Source organism: Doryrhamphus excisus, linkage group LG4 (genome assembly GCF_037039965.1).
Source record: "Doryrhamphus excisus strain RoL-2023G ecotype Guam linkage group LG4, RoL_Dexc_Guam_v1.1, whole genome shotgun sequence".
Lineage (NCBI taxonomy): Eukaryota > Metazoa > Chordata > Actinopteri > Syngnathiformes > Syngnathidae > Doryrhamphus > Doryrhamphus excisus.
In genome coordinates, this window is record NC_136360.1 from 22,300,700 (window position 1) to 22,325,424 (window position 24,725).

The 24,725-nt window shown below is 37.2% G+C and overlaps 1 protein-coding gene and 1 long non-coding RNA gene across 5 annotated transcripts in view; one reads left to right on the forward strand and one right to left on the reverse strand.

Annotated features, from left to right (window-relative positions):
- The first annotated feature begins 1,500 nt into the window (after window positions 1-1,500).
- Window positions 1,501-2,012, forward strand: LOC131129265 (uncharacterized). Its single transcript, XR_013627225.1, has 3 exons — window positions 1,501-1,723; window positions 1,836-1,908; window positions 1,978-2,012. It is a non-coding gene; the product is annotated as an uncharacterized LOC131129265 (long non-coding RNA).
- Window positions 2,013-9,290: 7,278 nt separating this feature from the next.
- The window catches only part of pde4cb (phosphodiesterase 4C, cAMP-specific b), a 77,401-nt gene continuing 61,966 nt past the window's right edge, over window positions 9,291-24,725 (reverse strand). For all 4 annotated transcript variants that reach the window (XM_058072585.2, XM_078790383.1, XM_058072588.2 and 1 more), the window contains exons 7-15: window positions 23,477-23,570; window positions 18,097-18,269; window positions 17,925-18,023; window positions 17,683-17,847; window positions 17,506-17,605; window positions 16,290-16,444; window positions 14,157-14,279; window positions 13,803-13,985; window positions 9,291-12,226 (exon numbers count right to left, since the gene is read on the reverse strand). In XM_058072585.2, the coding sequence (XP_057928568.2) occupies window positions 11,771-12,226; window positions 13,803-13,985; window positions 14,157-14,279; window positions 16,290-16,444; window positions 17,506-17,605; window positions 17,683-17,847; window positions 17,925-18,023; window positions 18,097-18,269; window positions 23,477-23,570 (1,548 nt within the window). In that variant the 3' untranslated portion in view covers window positions 9,291-11,770. The remainder of the gene's footprint in view (window positions 12,227-13,802; window positions 13,986-14,156; window positions 14,280-16,289; window positions 16,445-17,505; window positions 17,606-17,682; window positions 17,848-17,924; window positions 18,024-18,096; window positions 18,270-23,476; window positions 23,571-24,725) is intronic.

The following is a 24,725-nucleotide window of genomic DNA, read 5'->3' on the forward strand; positions in this document are numbered from 1 at the left end:
TGTTCATGTATTGCACTTTAATTACCAAATAAAGTCAATATTGTAAAAGATGTGTGTCTGGTTTGAGGCCCCCGCCTTGATATGAAAGTTTAATGTTAGTTTGATATGGATGCTGTATGGTATCATGTACCCAGAAAAAATTATTACGTTTGATTCATGTTCATGTTAAAGGTTAAATAACTGTTAATAGTTATCCTCCCTATCCGTGTGGAAGTGGTAAGTTTTTGGCTATTTAAGTTGAATGGAAATAACTTGAAGGCTACCGTTTAGGTCGCTAGCTGTCTAGTTTGCGAGTTAGCATGTGTCTCAAGACCCCGCAGTTGCGCAATATGTTGTAAAGCACTGAAAAAGTTTGTATATTTTTCTGTTTTTAATAAATGCGTATCTTTTTTTTTTGGAAAACCTGATGCAGCCCAGCCTTGCCCAGACCCTAGCTCCAGTGGCCCCCAGGTAAATTGAGTTTGAGACCCCTGGTTTACACTATAATATTATCCATATTACACATGGGACACTACTGTATCATGGAATATAAATAACAGATGCGATTAATTAATCTTTCATACTACAACATACTTCTTTCATACTACAACAATAGAGAGATTCAACAATTTCACCACTAGATGTCACCAAAGCTTACACTATAATACTATCCATATTACACATGGGACACTTACTGTATCATGGAATATAAATAACAGATGCGATTAATTAAACCACAATTACACGTACCATTGCTTGACATATCTATGACACTACACAATACTTTTAATTATTGAGGGTTAATTACCATTAAAATTAGCGTTTGCTCTATTTCTGTGTCTTATTTAAGACACAGACTCACCTGTGTTTATTGGCATCAGCGAGTTAGCATAGAGCTACCAGGGATTCTGCTTCAAAGCAGTGTCATATTTGATGATTCTTTCATACTACAATAGACTCAACAGACAGATTACTCTTTCATACTTGTCATACTACAACAATAGAGATAAATACTTGGTTCTGGGCTTGACGGCGAGTCTTACAAGTTTCAACGTGATCCAGTTGAGCACACCAGGCTTTCCGGTAGGAAGCCAATCCAAGATGGCGCACAGACGTACTTGTTTAATACGCTTCTTTCAATGCCATTAGGGACTGTTCGGGTTTTTCTTGAAAAGTTATCAACTAAATAAAAAAACATCTAACTAGTTACCTGCTAATCTATAAAATAAGTGTTCAAACATGTATGTTCAATAATCTAATTATATATGTTCAAAAAAGTTGTCCCCCCGGGGATTCACTACGACGGGACACTGGTGTGGACGAGGGTCAGTGAAAGCATCACCAGCCTTCACACTTGAATGCGGTCTACTGATAGTATTGCTGTGTTTCAATTCGCGCACTTTTCACACTTGAGTGCATTCCAATGCTAAGTACTAACAGGAAGTGGTTGCTAATACATACCTGCATCGTCATTTCCGGTAAATACGACAGTAATGGATTTGGGACAACACTACACGCACTCGGAAACTTAAGTACACAGTATTGTATACTTATTGACGTGAAAATACGGAAGCGCGCCAGTAAAAACACGGAGCTAAATAGCTTCCGTTTGTGGAAACTTCTTCATTTTTTCAGCAGCCATGAAGCTAACAGCTTTTGTCGCTTTTGTTGTCCTCCACTGAGATTGCCGCTATCCTCCATTACAGTGGTGTCGCTCTTTTGGAGATTGCTATTTGAATGCAAGGTGAGTGGAGAGTTGTTGATGTTAGAGATGTTAGCTAATAGTTAGTCATTGCTAAAAGTCTCCATCATAAGCTACCATGAAGTTAAACATGTGTTTACTTGTTGTTTTCCAGGAGCTTTTGTCAGGCAATACTTACCTTCACCTGCCATCATGGAGAACCGGAATGCCATGGGAATATGATTGAGGTTTGGTGTTTGTCAATGGGTTGCACTTTTCTTGGAATCAATCTTCCAATCCATGAACTGTTCTCCTAGGGTTGCATCCTGCATCCGTCAGACCATGCATCATCTTCTGCATGGAATCTGTGAGTAGCATTCCGAATGTCCGAATGAGGTTAAGTACAATTTAAAATGAAACACGGATGTACTTTAGAACAGTCTATCCTCTTAAAAAAAAACTTATTTTGTCAGCTATTTAACACAAGTGAGTAATAAGTCATGCATAGTGGTGGTAGAGTCACGGTCTAGGGCTACAAGAGTGCCGCCGGCACTGGGGAGCTGCGGTTCCATCATGTCCTTTGACACCGCAGACTTATGCACTGCCATGAGAGCGCTGAGCCCTGCACACACACCTGGGTCACCTTCAACGGGGTAAAAGACTCGACGCCATGTTTAATTTTGCCATGCATGTTTCTATACAGTTTGTTGCATGAATGATGAATAACAAATACAAGACAGAAATGATGCAAAATTCCCAAAACAGAAAAAAAAACACCCAGTTAAACAACTGAATGAGAGAAATACTGCAAGTTAGGAGAGGAGTTTGTTTATGTTATTGGAATTTGCATCCTTTCTCTTTTTATATTTGTCATATTTTATCAAAAATCTTGCAGCATTCATGTCATTGCAGCAGTATCCTGTTGCATTATGGGTGATTTCTGTCATAGGACTGTGAGGTCAGGTTTGCCCCAACCGGCCACTGTAGTTAGTACGTAAAAAAAAAAAAACATTTCTAGCATAATTGCATAAGGTTTCATGCAAACGCAATAAGTGTTAATGAGGTCAATATTGTGGTCCATTGAATTAAACATAGGTGTAATTCATGATGCGACCACAAGGGGGAGCTTAAGCACAGACCGGCCTGTGGAAACAACTCCCTGAACTCTGACAGGAATACAAAGAAGATGATGAAGTCAAGGACTACGTTATGCTAGCCATAGCATTTCAGTATGTGGAATCAAACTATGGAATGGATTGAGTAAGGAAATCAAACAATGCACAACGATGAGCCAATTCAAGAAACAATACAAGCAGTTGATGTTTGCTAAATACAAGGATGAAGAGTCTTGAACCAGTCATGATGTGCTATATATATCACTATATTGACACTTACTATGGTACCCATTATGGCATTGGATGCTCATATCACCGAGTACTTTGGTTTATTTTTTATTTAAAAAAAAAAAACAAAAAAAAACCTTAAACTGTATGATGGAAAGCAGGAAGTGAACAAATGTAACAGTTACTGATTGTAAAAGTACCAGATGGAGGGGTAGGATTTAATAAGCTTTGCTTCTTCCTACTCCTATGTCTGGAACCCATGAGTCAGAAACCCGAGTCTTTTCGAGTATCCATAAGTCAGTGAAACTTGAGTCTTTGTCTAGTGCTCATGAGTCAGAAACTTGAGTCTTTGTCTAGTACCCATGAGTCAGAAACCCGAGTCTTTTCGAGTATCCATAAGTCAGTGAAACTTGAGTCTTTGTCTAGTGCTCATGAGTCAGAAACTTGAGTCTTTGTCTAGTACCCATGAGTCAGAAACCCGAGTCTTGTGGAGTATCCGTAAGTCAGTGAAACTTGAGTCTTTGTCTAGTACCCATGAGTCAGGAACTCGAGTCTTTTCGAGTTTCCATAAGTCACTGAAACTTGAGTCTTTGTCTAGTGGTCATGAGTCAGAAACCCAAGTCTTGTCGAGTATCCATAAGTCAGTGAAACTTGAGTCTTTGTGTAGTACCCATGAGTCATAAACCTGAGTCTTTTCGAGTATCCATAAGTCAGTGAAACTTGAGTCTTTGTCTAGTACCCATGAGTCAGGAGCTCGAGTCTATTCGAGTTTCCATAAGTCAGTGAAACTTGAGTCTTTGTCTAGTACCCATGAGTCAGAAACCCGAGTCTTTTTGAGTATCCATAAGTCAGTCAAACTTGAGTCTTTGTCTAGTACCCATGAGTCAGAAACCCGAGTCTTTTTGAGTATCCATAAGTCAGTCGAACTTGAATCTTTGTCTAGTACCCATGAGTCAGAAACTTGAGTCTTTGTCTAATACCCATGAGTCAGGAACTCGAGTCTTTTCGAGTTTCCATAAGTCACTGAAACTTGAGTCTTTGTCTAGTGGTCATGAGTCAGAAACTCGAGTCTTTGTCTAGTACCCATGAGTCAGAAACCCAAGTCATGTCGAGTATCCATAAGTCAGTGAAACTTGAGTCTTTGTGTAGTACCCATGAGTCATAAACCTGAGTCTTTTCGAGTATCCATAAGTCAGTGAAACTTGAGTCTTTGTCTAGTACCCATGAGTCAGGAGCTCGAGTCTATTCGAGTTTCCATAAGTCACTGAAACTTGAGTCTTTGTCTAGTACCATGAGTCAGAAACCCGAGTCTTTTTGAGTATCCATAAGTCAGTGAAACTTGAGTCTTTGTCTAGTACCCATGAGTCAGAAACCCAAGTCTTTTTGAGTATCCATAAGTCAGTCAAACTTGAGTCTTTGTCTAGTACCCATGAGTCAGGAACTTGAGTCTTTTCGGGTATCCATAAGTCAGTGAAACTTGAGTCTTTGTCTAGTACCCATGAGTCATAAACCTGAGTCTTTTCGAGTATCCATAAGTCAGTGAAACTTGAGTCTTTGTCTAGTACCCATGAGTCAGGAGCTCGAGTCTATTCGAGTTTCCATAAGTCACTGAAACTTGAGTCTTTGTCTAGTACCCATGAGTCAGGAACTTGAGTCTTTTCGGGTATCCATAAGTCATTGAAACTTGAGTCTTTGTCTAGTACCCATGAGTCAGAAACCCCGAGTCTTTTTGAGTATCCATAAGTCAGTCAAACTTGAATCTTTGTCTAGTACCCATGAGTCAGAAACTTGAGTCTTTGTGTAGTACCCATGAGTCAGAAACTTGAGTCTTTGTCTAGTACCCATGAGTCAGAAACTTGAGTCTTTGTCTAGTGCTCATGAGTCAGAAACTTGAGTCTTTGTCTAGTGCTCATGAGTCAGAAACTTGAGTCTTTGTGTAGTGCTCATGAGTCAGAAACTTGATTCTTTTCAAGTATCTATAAGTCAGTCAAACTTGAGTCTTTGTCTAGTACCCATGAGTCAGGAACTCAAGTCTTTTTGAGTTTCCATAAGTCACTGAAACTTGAGTCTTTGTCTAGTACCCATGAGTCAGAAACTTGAGTCTTTGTCTAGTACCCATGAGTCAGAAACTTGAGTCTTTGTCTAGTACCCATGAGTCAGAAACTTGAGTCTTTGTCTAGTGCTCATGAGTCAAAAACTTGAGTCTTTTTGGGTATCCATAAGTCAGTGAAACTTGAGTCTTTGTCTAGTACCCATGAGTCAGAAACCCGAGTCTTGTCGAGTATCCATAAGTCAGTGAAACTTGAGTCTTTGTCTAGTACCCATGAGTCAGAATCTCCAATCTTCATCAAATGCCTTTGAGTCAATGACATTCGATTCTTTGTCAGTGAAACTCGAAACTCTTTGTTGAGTAAATGTGAGTTAGAAACTGTTTTTTGCCGAGTACCCGTCAGTAAAAACGTGAGTCTTTGTTGAGGACCTATGATTCAACAAGTCAAGTTTTCATCCAGTACCCGTGAGTCCGTGAAAACTCCACTCGCAGGCTAAGTTTTAGTGACCCGTTTGTGAATCAGTTGCGTTTTCCACGGGTGTGAATACATTTATACAAATGCAGTTAAAGTAACAGTTGCACAATTAATGACGTATAAACTGTTTGGGTTTTTTTTCCATGTCGCTAGTAGTAGCAGGTGACGTTAGAGACAATGAAGGACCAACAGCGACATCAATTTCCATATCATTTATTGGCATTTTCCCCACATAGTACACCCTGGCCTCCCGAAAATCATTTGGTTTTTAAAATGCAAAAGCTTTCAGAGTGGTAGATCTACTGTATACTTGGAAAGTATATTTGATCTCTCGGCTCCAGAACATTTTTTTTTTTTTTTACAGTACTTTGTCCTGGACAGACAGACATGTAGGAATAAATAGCTTTCGAGAAGTTTGCCTGACATGATCAACATGAATGATGTCGGCTCAACACAAAAAGTAAGCGAGCGCAGGAACACCCGTGTACACGTTTATTGGAATACTTTTTTTTGGCACTGATGTTTTCGTGTCAAGAACCACTGTGCTGAGTTCAACTCCCCCGTATTTTCAAAGTCTAATCATGACCCTTTTTGCTGAGAAAAAAGGATTTAAAAAATAGAGACGAGAAAATTAAAAAATTTACGACTTTATTCTCATAATGACTTGATTCTCGTCATACTTTTGTCTCTTATTTCCTGTAAATTTACAAGAAAAAACTTGTAACAACCAAGTATTTAAATAATCTGTGATCTCAAGAATAACCCAAAATTTACAGATTTTGAGTCATACATTTTTTACATTACTCTTGGAATTTTTTCAAGCATAAGCATAAAATCATAAATAAGTAGTCAATTGTACATTTTCCAAATTTAAAAAAATCTGAGATTTTGAGAATAAAGTTGTAAATTTACTTCTCATAACATGACTTGATTCTTGTAATATTAATTTTTTTTTTCTCTTTTTATCCTGTAAATTTACAAGAAAAAATTCATAACGACCAAGTATTAAAATAATCTGTGATTTCAAGAAGAAAATTGTAAATTTACTCCAAAATTTTATTTAAAAATGTTACTGATTTTGAGAATTTGTGGGAATTTTTTTGGAGCACAAGATAAAAGTTAAAATAAAAATAATAATTTATAAAAATAAAATAAAAATAAATTTGTAACTTTTTCACAAAATAAAAATAAAATCTGAGATTTTCAGAAGAATAAAGTTGTACATTTACTAATTTCCTCGTCTTTATTTTTAAAATTCTTTGAGACTTATTTTTATAAGAAAAAAAGTCATAAATTTACGACTATTCTCATAACATGACTTGATTCTCGTAATATTACAATTTTGTTCTTTTTTTTCCTGTAAATTTACAAGAAAAAATTCATAACGACCTAGTATTGAAATAATCTGCGATTTCAAGAATAAAATTGTAAATTTACCCCAAAATTTTATTTAAAAATGTTACTGATTTTGAGAATTTGGGGGAATTTTTTTCGAGCATAAGAATAAAGTAGTAAATTGTAAATTTTTTCACAAAATCTGAGATTTTGAGAAGAATAAAGTCGTAAATTTACTAATTTCTTTGTCTTTATTTTTTATAAGAAAATCATAAATTTACGACTTTATTCTATAACATGACTCGATTCTCGTATTACAACTTTTTTCTCTTTTTTTCCAGTAAATTTACAAGAAAAAATTCGTAACGACCAAGTACTAAAATAATCCGCGATTTCAAGAATTCAAATTGTAAATTTACCCCAAAATTTGATTAAAAAAATTTACAGATTTTGAGAATTTGGGGAAGTTTTTGAGCACAAGAATAAAGTAGTAAATTGTACATTTTTCACAAAATAAAAATAAAATGAGATTTTGAAAGTCGTAAATTTACTAATTTCCTCATCTTTATTTTTGAAATCCTTCGAGACTTATTTTTATAAGAAAAGTCATAAATATACGATATTCTCATAACATGACTTGATTCTCGTAATATTACAACTTTTCTCTTTTTTTCCTGTAAATTTACAAAAAAAATGTGTAATGACCAATTATTAAAATAATCTGCGATTTCAAGAATAAAATTGTAAATTTACCCCAAAATTTGATTTAAAAATGTTACTGATTTTGAGAATTTGGGGGAATTTTTTCAAGCACAAGAATAGAGTAGTAAATTCTAAATTTTTCACAAAATAAAAATAAAATCTGAAATTTTAAGAAGAATAAAGTCGTACATTTACTAATTTCCTCTTTATTTTTTAAATCCTTCGAGGCTTATTTTTATAACAAAAGTCATAAATTTATGACTATTCTCATAACATGATTTGATTTTTTTTTATTTTTTTTTGAATTTTTTCCTGTAAATTTACAAGAAAAAAAATGTAATGACCAATTATTAAAATAATCTGCGATTTCAAAAATAAAATTGTAAATTTACCACAAAATTCAATTAAAAAAAAAACAGAGTTTGAGTAAATTTTTTTACATTACTCTTGCAATTTTTTCGGGAATAAGAATAATAAGTAAAGTAGAAAATAAAGTCGTAAATTTACAACCTTATTAAAAGTGTTAAATTTGCGACAAACATTTTTTAAGGAGGCTTGTTGTAGAATTGCAATCTATTTTTGAACTCAGCATCTGAAAAACAGTCCAATGGTCCTTGAACGTCACGCGCCAACATTCTAAATATAAGGCTGATCAATACAACTCACTAGTGTTTTCTACCACCGCCTGACCAGGAAGTGTGGTGCTGGCTTACTTCCTGGTCTTTCTACCTGTGTGTTGGCCACAAATACTGATCTAGACGGGACACACCTACACACACACGGACGCAAAGAGCTCCTCAAACACTCGGCTATCGGATTAGAACGGTGGAGCGCTACTAAGTGGCACAAAAATCGAAGAAATTGCTAGTGTAGAAATGTAGCATCGTAGGCTGGCAGATGTGTATGTGTGTGTGTGTGTGGGATTCTAACACCGTTGGCACACGTTTATCCCAGTCAAGCACTTTACTACCAAATAAGACAATCAGTTTGAATTACAGTCATTTCTTTCCTTTTTTTTTTTTATGATTATTTTTTTTTAACCGAGTGTACCTGTGGGCTGGGCAGGAAATGGTTCCCCACTAAAAAAGTAGCAATAAATAAGTTGAACTACATGAAACTACATTCATTTTTATTTTAAAGGCACTAGAGTTAATGCATTGTGGGTCGTTTCCAACAAGTCATGATAGAGCAGAGCGGGGGGGGGGGGGGGGGGGGGGGCTACGACTCGTAACATTTCTTCAAGATTGGCAGGTCTGTTAGTGTATTTAGTGCTGCTGGCGCCCGCAATTGATACAGTGGTTTGTACAAATAAATACATCTATATCAAACAATTATACTAATAATATTTTATATATTTTGTTCATTTGACGACAACAAAAATAGATCATAAGAGTTTAATTTAAGAGCTTATACCGCACCATTTCCGTGTGTTGCTGCTGGATGTTCACAGTACCCGAGTGATAATCAATTAATTAATTAATAGATGGCCGAGGGTGGAATCGAACCCGGGTCTCCTAGCTGTGTGGCCTCTGCGCTAACCACAATAATAATAATGTATGTAATTATTCATTCATTCATTCATTTTCTACCGCTTTTTTTCCTCACGAGGGTCGTGGGGGGTGCTGGAGCCTATCCCAGCCGTCTTGGGGCGAGAGGCGGGGTACACCATGGACTGGCAGCCAGCCAATCACAGGGCACATATAGACAAACAACCATTCACACTCTCACATTCATACCTATGGACAATTTGGAGTCGCTAATTAACCTAGCATGTTTTTGGAATGTGGGAGGAAACCGGAGTACCCGGAGAAAACCCACGCATGCACGGGGAGAACATGCAAACTCCACACAGAGATGGCCGAGGGTGGAATTGAACTCGGGTCTCCTAGCTGTAAAGCCCTGGTTCAGTATATTTTTCATCAAAATAGTAGTCATTCCAAAATGTTGTGTTGCTGCTGGATGTTCACAGTATCCGAGTGATACTGTGATACTGATATTTGGAGTCGCCAATTAATTAATTAAGAGATGGCCTAGGGTGGAATCGAACTCTGGTCTCCTAGCTGTGAAACCCCGGTTCAGTATATTTTTCATCAAAATAGTAGTCATTCCAAAATGTTGTGTTGCTGCTGGATGTTCACAGTATCTGAGTGATACTGTGATACTGATATTTGGAGTCGCCAATTAATTAATTAATTAATTAAGAGATGGCCGAGGATGGAATCGAACTCTGCTCTCCTAGCTGTGCAGCCCTGGTTCAGTATATTTTTCATCAAAATAGTAGTCATTCCATAATGTTGTGTTGCTGCTGGATGTTCACAGTATCAGAGTGATACTGTGATACTGATATTTGGAGTCGCCAATTAATAAATTAATTAATTAAGAGGTGGCCGAGGATGGAATCAAACTCGGGTCTCCTAGCTGTGCAGCCCTGGTTCAGTATATTTTTCATCAAAATAGTAGTCATTCCAAAATGTTGTGTTGCTGCTGGATGTTCATAGTATCCGAGTGATACTGTGATACTGATATTTGGAGTCGCCAATTAATTAATTAATTAATTAAGAGATGGCCGAGGATGGAATCGAACTCGGGTCTCCTATCTGTGCAGCCCTGGTTCAGTATATTTTTCATCAAAATAGTAGTCATGCCAAAATGTTGTGTTGCTGCTGGATGTTCACAATATCAGAGTGATACTGTGATACTGATATTTGGATTCGCCAATTAATTAATTAATTAATTAATTAAGAGATGGCCGAGTGTGGAATCGAACCTCCGCGCTAACTACTCAACTTGTGTAATAATGTATGTAATTAATTAATCTATAATGTATTTTTTATTTACAGTAAAAAAATCATACATTCTAATTTAAAATAATTTTAAATAATTTAAAATAATTTTACTAAAAACTGACAAATTTTTTAAAATAAGCGGCATTTTCTGCATAATTTTGATGTATTTTTTTAAATAAGAGTATTTAAATCTGGAAATAAATATGTCAAAATATAATAAAAAAAATATGAGTCTGTACAATAATATGGTTTAAGGCCAAAGGCAATTAGGATCATTTTTCATATTGTTGGCTTTACTGATGCTTGACAAGCCAATCAAGCACATTTTGTGCAAAAACAAGTTAAGACCGTTATTGGCATAATCATAAACTTATTTATAACATGATTTTTTTTTTTAACTAGTTTCAAGAAACGGGTCCTTTTCCTGCCCCGCCTTCAGGTACCCGGTTGCTGTATTCATAATGTGGACGCCTACAGTGGGGTGAAGCCCTTTGGAAACACATAAAAAAATGGTAAAGAGCGACAAAAAAATGGTAAAGTGCTACTTGCGGACTTGGAGGCACCCTGATCAAATACGCAAAAATGCTTTTCAAGCACATAAACACAGACGAGACCAGCAAATGTACAACAAAGAAGTGATAAAAGACATACTTTTGAAACAAGGACACCGTTTAAATAAAGTTATATAAAAAAAAAAAAAAACAATAAAGCTTGGATACAGGTAGTGTCTTCTTTAGTGCTGGATCCGTGTTCTGCTACAAGCTGGTTTGATGATTGCTTTAGATGCCGAATTTAAAGGGTTTCACTTCAAAATTCCGCCAACTCCGCCAACTCCGCCTCCCGAGATAAGTCAAACAAGGAAGGCGGAATTCCGGGAATACATCCACGCTACATTCCGTTTGACTTTTCTACACCCTGAGGTCTAGTTTAGGTCCGTTGATTCTCTGGCTGCTCCTTAACAATCAATTCAACTCTTAAACATGAAAATTCCGAAAAAATTCCCAAAAAAAAAAAATGGATTCTCCGATTCTAAATGGTGCAAAAATAATTCCGTAATAATTCTCATTCGCTTGTGTCCGATTGTTACAGTAGTTTAAAAGGAAGACGTTTCGTTTACCTTTCGTTCTGGAAGGGGCGTCGCCTCGCCGTTACTCTTCTTCCGTGGACGCTCCCAAAGCATGATGGGAAATAAACTTACTAGGCACCCGAATATGAAATGAAAAAGAGGGGGGGGGGGGGGGCGAGCGTCCCTCCGTCTACAGAGAGGCTGTCTCCAGTGTAAAGGGACCGTGGTGATTTTACAGACTTTATTGGTACATAAGGGCCCGCCCTGCCGCCCACTCCGTGCTGCTGTGTCTTCAAAGGCAGGGGCGGGTTGTGCTGGTTGTCATGTGACCTCTGCGTCCGCCCGGACCGGGCCTATGATGGTGGGCGCTCTGCGACGTCAGACTCAAGTCCCATCAAGGCCCATAAAGAATGAGGTGAAGGTGGGCGGTACCTGCTACCGGTGTCCGGGGACGTCGACGGGGAAGGCGAGTCCCGGTGCCGCTCCACCCCCGACTGGGGGTCATCCTCGAGTGGACTTTCCAAGTCAGAGTCCAATTCCTCGTCCTCTTCTTCTTCTTCCAGTGTGAGTTCAAACTGGAACTTGTCCCCGCTTAGACCCGAAGCGGGGTTAGGACCCGCTACGGTTCCTCCTGGTCTTACCTCGGCGTGGGGATCCTCGGGGCTGCACGGTGAGGGGCTACGAGGGATCATGCTCTGGTACCACTCTCTGTTGTCCTCCAGCGTGTCCAGGATGTCCTGAGCGTCGGGGTGCACCAGGTCCGCCCACGTCTCCCACAGCGGGTGTACGATGTAGTCGATGAAACCCACCTAGCAAACACAAACGTCAGAAATGACCCGTCCATATTTGCATTTGTAAATAAGAGATTAGCTTCCTGTTCTACTGTAACTCCGTACAGTAGATGGTATCGTAAGTCTGCTTCTTAACACATGGTCTACCAGAGAATAAGAAGACGTAGCAGGAGGGATCAGTGTGGTTTCAGTTGGTTGTCGTTTTTCACTTGTGAACTTCATATACGGATGTATGTATATATTTTGATATATATATTATAATATACAAGTGGTTAGCGTGATTGTGATTAATCACATTTTTGTCTGTAATTAACTCGCAATTAATCGTATTTAATCACAGATGGAAAAAAAAATAAAAAAGATGACGTAATGTCTGTTTTGGTCAAGTAGTTTGAAAAATAAATTACCTGCAAAAAATGAGACTTATACTCCGGAGCGACTTATGTATGTTTTTTTTTCTACCTAATTATGCATTTTTGGCTTTGTGCGACTTATACTCCAAAGCAACTTATGTATGTTTTTTTTCTACCTAATTATGCATTTTTGGCTTTGTGCGACTTATACTCCGGAGCGACTTATGTATGTTTTTTTTCTACCTAATTATGCATTTTTGGCTTTGTGCGACTTATACTCCGGAGCGACTTATGTATGTTTTTTTTTCTACCTAATTATGCATTTTTGATCCTGATGCAACTTATACTCCGGAGCGACTTATGTATGTTTTTTTTCTACCTAATTATGCATTTTTGGCCGGGTGCGACTTATACTCCGGAGCGACTTACGTATGTATGTTTTTTTTCTACCTAATTATGCATTTTTGGCCCTGATGCGACTTATACTCCAGAGCGACTTATGTACGTTTTTTTTTCTACCTAATTATGCATTTTTGGCTGTGTGCGACTTATACTCCGGAACGACTTATGTATGTTTTTTTTTCTACCTAATTATGCATTTTTGGCCTTGTGCGACTTATACTCCGGAGCGACTTATGTATGTATTTTTTTTCTACCTAATTATGTATTTTTGGCTTTGTGCGACTTATACTCCAGAGCAACTTATGTATGTTTTTTTTTCTCCCTAATTATGCATTTTTAGCTCTGACGTGACTTATACTCCGAAGCGACTTATGTATGGGTTTTTTTTCTACCTAATTATGCATTTTTGGCTGTGTGTGACTTATACTCCGGAGCGACTTATGTACGTTTTTTTTTCTACCTAATTATGCATTTTTGGCTGTGTGTGACTTATACTCCGGAGCGACTTATGTATGTTTTTTTTCTACCTAATTATGCATTTTTGGCCTTGTGCGACTTATACTCCGGAACGACTTATGTATGTATTTTTTTTATACCTAATTATGTATTTTTGGCTTTGTGCGACTTATACTCCAGAGCAACTTATGTATGTTTTTTTCTCCCTAATTATGCATTTTTAGCTCTGACGTGACTTATACTCCGAAGCGACTTATGTATGGGTTTTTTTCTACCTAATTATGCATTTTGCAGATATATAACTAGATTTTTTATGCCACTCTTGAATTGGATGTCATTAGATGAACGCCAATCATTTCCAACTGTATTCCAGATTGTGCTACCTGGCTCTTTTCAATGGAGGCGTTGTGTTTGTCGCACATGGGACTGATCTCCATTCCCTTATCGCGTTCCCTGTCTCCCTGTGTGAAGAACTCCACCATGATGCGGTCCGTCCACTGTCGGTAAAGTTCCAGAGGCTTGGTCGGGTTGCTCAGGTCGGCACAATGAACCATGTTCTGAAGAACCTGAAGGAGACACGCAGGTCAAAAGCTGTCGTCATTCAAGACAACAAATGTAACCACCCGGTAACAGTACAGTATTTGTCCACCAGGGGGCAGCATTTTTACAGATTTCACATTCACTGGCTTGCTTACTTTTTAGAAAACAATTGAAAAACCAAAAAACAGCACTCTAACCTGGATTCGGTCCGAGTAGTTGTCAAGAAGGAGAACTCCCAAGCTGGTGACTTTTTTGGTCTCCACCATTGTCTTCATGTCCGCCAAGAAGTTCATATGTTTGGACATATCTGTGGCTAGCACCTGTTGAAGACGTACAGAGTACTTATTGTATATTCAAGTACTAGATTAACCATCAATGTTGTGTTGCTGCTGGATGTTCACAGTATCCGAGTGATACTGTCGTGGGGGTATGCTGGAGCCTATCCCAGCTGTCTTTGTGCGAGATGTTGGGTACACCCTGGACTGGTGGCCAGCCAATCACAGGGCACATATAGACAAACAACCATTCACACTCACATTCATACCTATGGACAATTTGGAGTGGCTAATTAACCTAGCATGTTTTTGGAACGGAGATGGCCGAAGGTGGAATTGAACTCATGTTCCGGTTTTCTCCGGGTACTCCGGTTTCCTCCCACATTCCAAAAACATGCTAGGTTAATTAGCCACTCCAAATTGTCCATAGGTATGAATGTGAGTGTGAATGGTTGTTTGTCTATATGTGCCCTGTGATTGGCTGGCTGGCCACCAGTCCAGGGTGTACCCCGCCTTTCGCCCGAAGACAGCTGGGATAGGCTCCAGCATACCCCCACAATCCTAGTGAGGATAAGCGGCATAGGAACTTACAAGAAGAAAGTTGAAATAGTTAACAGAACTGGAAAATCAGCTGTAATTTTGCAAGAATAAAGTCAAAATATTGAGAAAAAAAATTGGAAATTTGACAAGAATAAACTCGTAATATTATGAAAAAAATATCATTTTAGAAGCAATGACTGGAAATATTAAAGAATATTCTTCAAAGTTGTAAAATTATGAAATAGATTTGTAATTTTTTGAAAATTTGGTTGGGGAAAAAAATTATAATATTATGTGAATAAAATCAGAATATTACTAAAATATTTTTTTGAAGAAAGTTGAAATATTTGGAAAATTAAAAAAAAAAAAATAAAAAATTTAGGAAGAAAAACTATGTATTAAGCATTGAAAAAACAGGAAAAAGTCCCAAAAAGATGACATAATAATTGTCCATAGGTATGAATGTGAGTGTGAATGGTTGTTTGTCTATATGTGCCCTGTGATTGGCTGGCTGGCCACCAGTCCAGGGTGTACCCCGCCTTTCGCCCGAAGACAGCTGGGATAGGCTCCAGCATACCCCCACAATCCTAGTGAGGATAAGCGGCATAGGAACTTACAAGAAGAAAGTTGAAATAGTTAACAAAACTGGAAAATCAGCTGTAATTTTGCAAGAATAAAGTCAAAATATTGAGAAAAAAAATTGGAAATTTGACAAGAATAAACTCGTAATATTATGAAAAAAATATCATTTTAGAAGCAATGACTGGAAATATTAAAGAATATTCTTCAAAGTTGTAAAATTATGAAATAGATTTGTAATTTTTTGAAAATTTGGTTGGGGAAAAAAAATATAATATTATGTGAATAAAATCAGAATATTACTAAAATATTTTTTTGAAGAAAGTTGAAATATTTGGAAAATAAAAAAAAAAAAAAAAAAATTTAGGAAGAAAAACTATGTATTAAGCATTGAAAAAACAGGAAAAAGTCCCAAAAAGATGACATAATAATTGTCCATAGGTATGAATGTGAGTGTGAATGGTTGTTTGTCTATATGTGCCCTGTGATTGGCTGGCCACCAGTCCAGGGTGTACCCTGCCTTTCGCCTGAAGTCAGCTGGGATAGGCTCCAGCATACCCCCACAATCCTAGTGAGGATAAGCGGCATAGAAACTTACAAGAAGAAAGTTGAAATAGTTAACAGAACTGGAAAATCAGCTGTAATTTTGCAAGAATAAAGTCAAAATATTGCGAAAAAAAATTGGCAATTTGACAAGAATCCAGGGTGTACCCCGCCTCTCGCCTGAAAGACAGCTGGGATAGGCTCCAGCACCCCCTGCGACCCTCGTGAGGAAAAAGCGGTAAAAAATGAATGAATGTTGTGGTGTAGCGATTTGGTGTTAATTCAAAGATTAACTGGGGTTAACTGGGTTGTTGGATTGGGTGGCTCAAGTCCCCACACTGAAGGCCCCACATGCCCGGCACGCCAATACCGATGCTACTAAAACATCCTCACCATGTCGATCACCATCTTGCGAAGGGAATCTCGCTGTTTCTTGCTGAGGTTCTGGAAGATGTCACAGTTGTCCCCTTGGAGCAGTTTGAAGCCCACGGCGAGGTGATGGTTCTCCAGCACCGAGGCATCGTTGTACATTAACGCCAGCTCAGAACCTGCGACGGCCCAGGTGGAAGTTGGAAGTACAAGAATAGTTTACTTTTACAGTAATACACACTAATAAATCATCACTGTCACAATAATTACTTTTAAAAATATGCATATTCAAACAAACATTGCATATTAAGTACCTAAATTCTGGTCACACTAATCACCAAGTGTCAGTAATGTTACTGTAATGTTCGATAAGATACACAAGCACCAGATTTGATCGCCGGAACAACATCCGTTTATTGCACGTTTGAATTATCTCACAGCAGCCACAATAATCTATACCACGCTAAATAATATTAATACAATAAATAATAATATAATACAATAATGCTAAACCACGCCATGCTAAAACTCGACTCTGAAACCCCGACGTCCATGCTACCTAAATTTACTTTGACTTAGAGTGTAAGTCATATTCATGTCTTATATGGCTTATTTTCTGTTATTATGACTACTATATTTGGGTAATACAAGTGTAAAGGTGAATATAGGGGTGTTATTTCATGTCTAGAGGGCTCTAATAATGTAAAAGAATCATACTTTAACCCATAAGTGGGTCAAAAATGACCCGGTCAGGTTGTTTTCTTGAAATATCTTCGTTATGAAATTTTTTTTAGCATTTCATATTCCAGGTATTCCTCAAAAAACATGTTTTTGATATCATGCCATTCACATTTTTAACTTATTTTTTATACATTTTAAGAAATGTTAGTTTTTGTGTTACTACCCCAACCTTCCATAAGTGGGTCAAAAATGACCCGGTCAGGTTGTTTTCTTGAAATATCTTCGTTATGAAATTTTTTTTAGCATTTCATATTCCAGGTATTCCTCAAAAAACATGTTTTTGATATCATGCCATTCACATTTTTAACTTATTTTTTATACATTTTAAGAAATTGTAGTTTTTGTGTTACTACCCCAACCTTCCATAAGTGGGTCAAAAATGACCCGGTCAGGTTGTTTTCTTGAAATATCTTCATAATGACATTTTTTTTCTATACTTTAGGTATGAAAATATTCCATGAATAAATACGGAAACCAAAAAAAACCAAAAAATACCTACTTGTGTTTATCAGGAACTGGTTGGTGACGCCTGGGTGGTCGACATCGTGGATGGCACTAGCAAACAAAACAGCCATGATCTCTAAATCTGTAAAGACAGCCTGAGAAGAAACACCAAGAGAAGAAGAATTAGAAGTCATTCTAGACAGGAAGTGTTCTCCATGATCCACGGATTCACCTCCAGAGCCGGCGTGGACAGGAGAACGTGCGTGGACTGCACCACGTCGGCGGCGTGGATGTTGTTGTGATAAGCGACATCAGCACGGTAATGGTCCTCTAACGTCATCATGAACGTGATGAAGGTGTTCATCGGGATTTTAAAGGTTTTTAAAAGTTCTCGCTCCTGTTAGGATTCAAAGAAGAAGAATTTTAACTTTCTTTTTCTTCCCGCTCTTGAAACAATCTTGATCTACTTTCTACCTGGAAGATGGAGAACATTAAAACCGTCAAAGGGCGGTTTCCGGAGAGTTCTGCTATCTTGAATATATCCAGACCCCAACGGTTAAGGTCCTCAATCTCCTGAGGGAATCAAACGTGATAATTTAGAATATATTTTATTTCTTTCTTCTGTGTTCTTTATTTGGAGACCCACGCCAGCCAGCAGGTTCTCCTGCGGGGTGTTGACTCCAAAACGAGGGATGGAGGTAGATGCGAGGCCGGGGCTCGGTGTGGTCTTTTTCACGCCGCTGATCTGTGACATGGGCCTCTTCTTCTTCTCCTTCTCCTTTGGCGGTGGAGACAAGATCTCCACATCGTGTTGTTTCTCTGCAGCGACAAGCACATGGATGGAATTATCATAAACGTAAAATATATATTCAATACGGTTGGTCCTTGAAGGACATCTATATGGACCGAACCACGCCAAAACAACATCAGCAAACTCAACGGTCCAACCACACACGCTGATGGTCGGAAATCACAAACCGCCATGACACTGATCCTCTTAAAGTGACAGTAATAACTTAGCAGTGTCGACATTGAGAACCTGATAACTATTTCATAACTATTTCATATTGTTGCCGTATTTTTTATTTTTTTTTTTTGGGCCAGAAATATTTCAATATTGAACAAAGCAAAAATTTGTTCTCAATCAGAAATCACTCCACACTTTTTATTGCTCTCTGGTTCTACCATATCTTACTTATTGTGTGGAAATATGGGATAATAACTATAAAAGCAATCTTCACTCACTAAATGTACTGCAAAAAAAGGCCAGTAAGGATAATTCATAATGCCGCCTACAGAGAACATAGAACAAATTTAATTTAATTTAATTTTAAAATTTAACTATATTAGGAAAGCAGGAAGTGAACAAATGTACCAGATGGAGGGGTAGGATTTAATAAGCTTTTAGCAATATTATGAGAAAAAGCAACTAACCTAACCAACAACAAATAAAGTTGTATTTTTTGGAAAATTAAGCTGAGGAAAAATAATCATAATATAGCAAAAAAATATGGTTGGGAAAAAAACAGCTGCATTTTTACCAGATTGAAGTCAAAATAATACAATAAGCGATTTCTAATCGAGTATTTCTTTAGAATATTACCGACAGTGGAAAAAACAGGATAGTCGTAATAAATACAGTAAAAATGAGAATGAGAATATTTCAGACATAATGGTGATTAATCATGATTAATTAATTTGAAAAAAACAGGATAGTCGTAATAAATACAATAAGCGATTTTTATCGAGTATTTCTTTATAATATTACTGACAGTTGAAAAAAACAGGATAGTCGTAATAAATACAATAAGCGAGTTCTAATCGAGTATTTCTTTAGAATATTACCGACATTTAAAAAAAAACAGGATAGTCGTAATAAATACAATAAGCGAGTTCTAATCAAGTATTTCTTTATAATATTACTGACGGTTGAAAAAAACAGGATAGTCGTAATAAATACAGTAAAAATGAGAATGAGAATATTTCAGACATAATGGTGATTAATCATGATTAATTAATTTGAAAAAACAGGATAGTCATAATAAATACAATAAGCAATTTTTAATCGAGTATTTCTTTATAATATTACTGACAGTTGAAAAAAACAGTATAGTCGTAATAAATACAATAAGCGATTTCTAATCGAGTATTTCTTAATAATATTAGTGAAAGTTGAAAAAACAGGATATTCGTAATAAATACAATAAGCGAGTTCTAATCGAGTATTTCTTTATAATATTACTGACGGTTGAAAAAAACAGGATAGTCGTAATAAATACAGTAAAAATGAGAATGAGAATATTTCAGACATAATGGTGATTAATCATGATTAATTAATTTGAAAAAACAGGATAGAGTATTTCTTTATAATATTACTGAAAGTTGAAAAAACAGGATAGTTGTAATAAATCAACAAGCGATTTCTTTTATTTAAATTAAATTAAATTGAATTAAATTAAATTAGGAAAGCAGGAAGTGAACAAATGTAACAGTTACTGATTGTAAAAGTACAAGAGGGAGGGGTAGGATTTAATAAGCTTTGCTTCTTAATATTTCAGACATAATGGTGATTAATCATGATTAATTAATTTGAAAAAAGCAGGATAGAGTATTTCTTTATAATATTACTGACAGTTGAAAAACACAGGATAGTCGTAATGAATACAGTAAAAATGAGAATGAGAATACTTCAGACATAATGCTGATCAATCATGATTAATTAATCTGAAAAAACAGGATAGTCGTAATAAATACAATAAGTGAGTTCTAATCGAGTATTTCTTTATAATATTACTGAAAGTTGAAAAAACAGGATAGTTGTAATAAATACAACAAGCGATTTCTTTTATTTAAATTAAATTAAATTAGGAAAGCAGGAAGTGAACAAATGTAACAGTTACTGATTGTAAAAGTACCAGAGGAAGGGGGAAGGATTTAATAAGCTTTGCTTCTTAATATTTCAGACATAATGGTGATTAATCATGATTAATTAATTTGAAAAAAACAGGATAGAGTATTTCTTTATAATATTACTAACAGTTGAAAAACACAGGATAGTCGTAATGAATACAGTAAAAATGAGAATGAGAATACTTCAGACATAATGGTGATCAATCATGATTAATTAATCTGAAAAAACAGGATAGTCGTAATAAATACAATAAGTGAGTTCTAATCGAGTATTTCTTTATAATATTACTGAAAGTTGAAAAAACAGGATAGTTGTAATAAATACAAAAAGCGATTTCTTTTATTTAAATTAAATTAAATTAGGAAAGCAGGAAGTGAACAAATGTAACAGTTACTGATTGTAAAAGTACCAGAGGAAGGGGGAAGGATTTAATAAGCTTTGCTTCTTAATATTTCAGACATAATGGTGATTAATCATGATTAATTAATTTGAAAAAAAAACAGGATAGAGTATTTCAGTTGTTCGAGTATTTCTTTATAATATTACTGAAAAGTGAAAAAACAGGATAGTTGTAATAAATACAACAAGTGATTTATTTAAATTAAATTAAATTAAATTAAATTAAATTAAATTAAATTAAATTAAATTAAATTAAATTAAATTAAATTAAATTAGGAAAGCAGGAAGTGAAGCGATTTCTAATGGAGTATTTCTTTATAATATTACTGACAGTAGAAATAGTAGATAGACAATAAATATTGAATTGATAATCAGGTCTCATATTCTTGTAAAAACACTGAACGACTATTTTTTTTTACTGTACTTAATATAAAGGTAGTCACCATCATCATCATCATCATCCACCATAGAAATAATGAAAGAGGAAAAGCCTGAATATTAATATGACACAAACACGCCGTCTCCATACGCACAGCACGTTTAAAATGACTCATCACTTTTTGTGGAGCCTTAAGATGCGCTAACAGCTTTTTACCAAACGGCTACGAGCTTTAAACCAACATCCAAATAAAATAATAATAATAATAATAATAATAAAATACTAACAAAGCAACCACGGCACCGGCATCACACTAGCACCCCCCCGAACCCCCCATTCACCTCTCTCATAGTGCCTCCTTTTCCTCAAACCCGAAACCATGGTGGTCATCTCCGAGTAGAGCCGGTCTTGACGTCGAGGCGGCCATAATATCAAAACCCTGTGTGACTGACAGCTCGCTTCCCTGAGTATCGCTGAGCCGCCATCCTCCCCGCCATCCTCCCCGCCGGGGCCGATGTCGACCGAGTCTTCTATTGATGCAACATGCCCGCTAATAATATTGCACCCTGTTGCTACGACAACGCAACACAATGTGTCCGGGAATGCTGTCGCTCACAGAACCTCCTTCTTTTTTTTAATATGGAGGGGAGGGGCGGGGATCACCCCGACTACACACCAGAAACGGTCGTCTTAAAAACAATACCATTCTAATGACATCTGTTCATAGAAATACATAGACTAGATATTACAAAACTTTTGTTTTAGCATACTACTGTACCATAACAAGACAAGAACTACACCTGCAGCAATTAATCCACAGTTAATCAATTACCCAGTTAATCACCAACTGATTATTTGTTTTTAAAATTTAAATATGTAAATATCCCATTTCCTTCGTCATCCATGAGGGCAAAACTATTATCTAATATATTTAATGTATTAGATATAGGCTGCGCGGTGGTCGAGTGGTTAGCGCTTGGTCTCACAGCTCAGAGACCCGAGTTCAATTCCACCCTCTGTGTGGAGTTTGCATGTTCTCCCCATTCCTCCCACGTTCCAAAAACATGCTAGTTTGCTAACATGCTAAAGATGCTAATTGGGGACTCCAAATTGTGAGTGTGAATGGTTGTTTGTCTATATGTGCCCTGTGATTGGCTGGCCACCAGTCCAGGGTGTACCCCGCCTCTCGCCCGGAGATAACTGGGATAGGCTCCAGCACCCCCCACGACCCTCGTGAGGAAAAAGCGGTAGAAAAATTAATGAATGAATATATTAGATATAAGCTGCACGGTGGATGAGTGGTTAGCGCTTGGTCTCACAGCTCAGAGACCCGAGTTCAATTCCACCCTCTGTGTGGAGTTTGCATGTTCTCCCCATTCCTCCCACATTCCAAAAACATGCTAGTTTGCTAACATGCTAAAGATGCTAATTGGTGACTCCAAATTGTGAGTGTGAATGGTTGTTTGTCTATATGTGCCCTCTGATTGGCTGGCCACCAGTCCAGGGTGTACCCCGCCTCTCGCCCGAAGACAGCTGGGATAGGCTCCAGCACCCCCGCGACCCTTGTGAGGATAAGTGGTGGAAAATGAATGAATGAATATTAGATATAAGCTGCACGGTGGTCGAGTGGTTAGCGCGTAGGTCTCAACAGCTCAGAGACCCGAGTTCAATTCCACCCTCTGTGTGGAGTTTGCATGTTCTCCCCATTCCTCCCACATTCCAAAAACATGCTAGTTTGCTAACATGCTAAAGATGCTAATTAGCGACTCCAAATTGTCCATAGGTATGAATGTGAGTGTGAATGGTTGTTTGTCTATATGTGCCCTGTGATTGGCTGGCCACCAGTCCAGGGTGTACCCCGCCTCTCGCCCCAAGACAGCTGGGATAGGCTCCAGCACCCTTGTGACGATAAGCGGTAGAAAAATGAATGAATGAATAAAAGCATGGACAAGCACCAGCCAATCACAGGGCACATATAGACAAACAACCATTCACACTCACATTCATACCTATGGACAATTTGGAGTCGCCAATTAGCATGTTTAGCATGTTAGCAAACTAGCATGTTTTTGGAATGTGGGAGGAAACCGGAGTACCCGGAGAAAACCCACACATGCACGGGGAGAACATGCAAACTCCACACAGAGATGGCCGAGGGTGGAATTGAACCCTGGTCTCCTAGCCGTGAGGTCTGTGCGCTAACCACTCGACCACCGTTTACTATAAAACAATACATTTACATGTACAAAATACATGCTTTGTAATTGGACAGCAACATTTATCTTAGTTAGAACCAACTAAACACAAAAAGGTAACAATAAGTCATCAATAACTCACCAAGGAAGGTATTGGCGATGAACTCTGACACTTGATTCCCTGAGCGACTGGTCTCTGATAGTTGGGTCAGTTCTCGGTTTAGCATCCTCTTAAACTGTGTGGAGACATCAAAAGGACAAACACGCATACAGTTAATATTTTGGTGAAGACTGAAAACATACATACATAAGTCAGTCCGGAGTATAAGTCGCACAAGGCCAAAAATACATAATTAGGTAGAAAAAAAACATACATAAGGCGGTCCGGAGTATAAGTCGCACAAAACCAAAAATGCATAATTAGGTAGAAAAAAAACATACATAAGTCGCTCCGGAGTATAAGTCGCACAAGGCCAAAAATGCTTAATTAGGTAGAAAAAAACCATACATAAGTCACTCCGGAGTATAAGTCGCATCAGGGCCAAAAATGCATAATAAGGTAGAAAAATAACATACATAAGTCGCTCCGGAGTATAAGTCGCACAAGGCCAAAAATGCATGATTAGGTTGGAAAAAACCCATACATAAGTCGCTCATAATTAGGTAGAAAAAAAAACATACATAAGTCGCTCCGGAGTATAAGTCGCACAAGGCCAAAAATGCATAATTGGGTAGAAAAAAACATACATAAGTCAGTCCGGAGTATAAGTCCCACAAAGCCAAAAATGCATAATTACGTAGAAAAAAAACATACATAAGTCGCTCGGGAGTATAAGTCGCACAAGGCCAAAAATGCATAATTAGGTAGAAAAAAAACATACATAAGTCGCTCCGGCGTATAAGTCGCATCAGGATCAAAAATGCATAATTAGGTAGAAAAAAAAACATACATAAGTCGCTCCGGAGTATAAGTCGCACAAGGCCAAAAATACATAATTAGGTAGAAAAAAAACATACATAAGTCTCTCCGGAGTATAAGTCGCACAAGGCCAAAAATGCATAATTAGGTAGAAAAAAAACCATACATAAGTCACTCCGGAGTATAAGTCGCATCAGGGCCAAAAATGCATAATAAGGTAGAAAAATAACATACATAAGTCGCTCCGGAGTATAAGTCGCACAAGGCCAAAAATGCATGATTAGGTTGGAAAAAACCCATACATAAGTCGCTCATAATTAGGTAGAAAAAAAAACATACATAAGTCGCTCCGGAGTATAAGTCGCACAAGGCCAAAAATGCATAATTGGGTAGAAAAAAACATACATAAGTCAGTCCGGAGTATAAGTCCCACAAAGCCAAAAATGCATAATTACGTAGAAAAAAAACATAC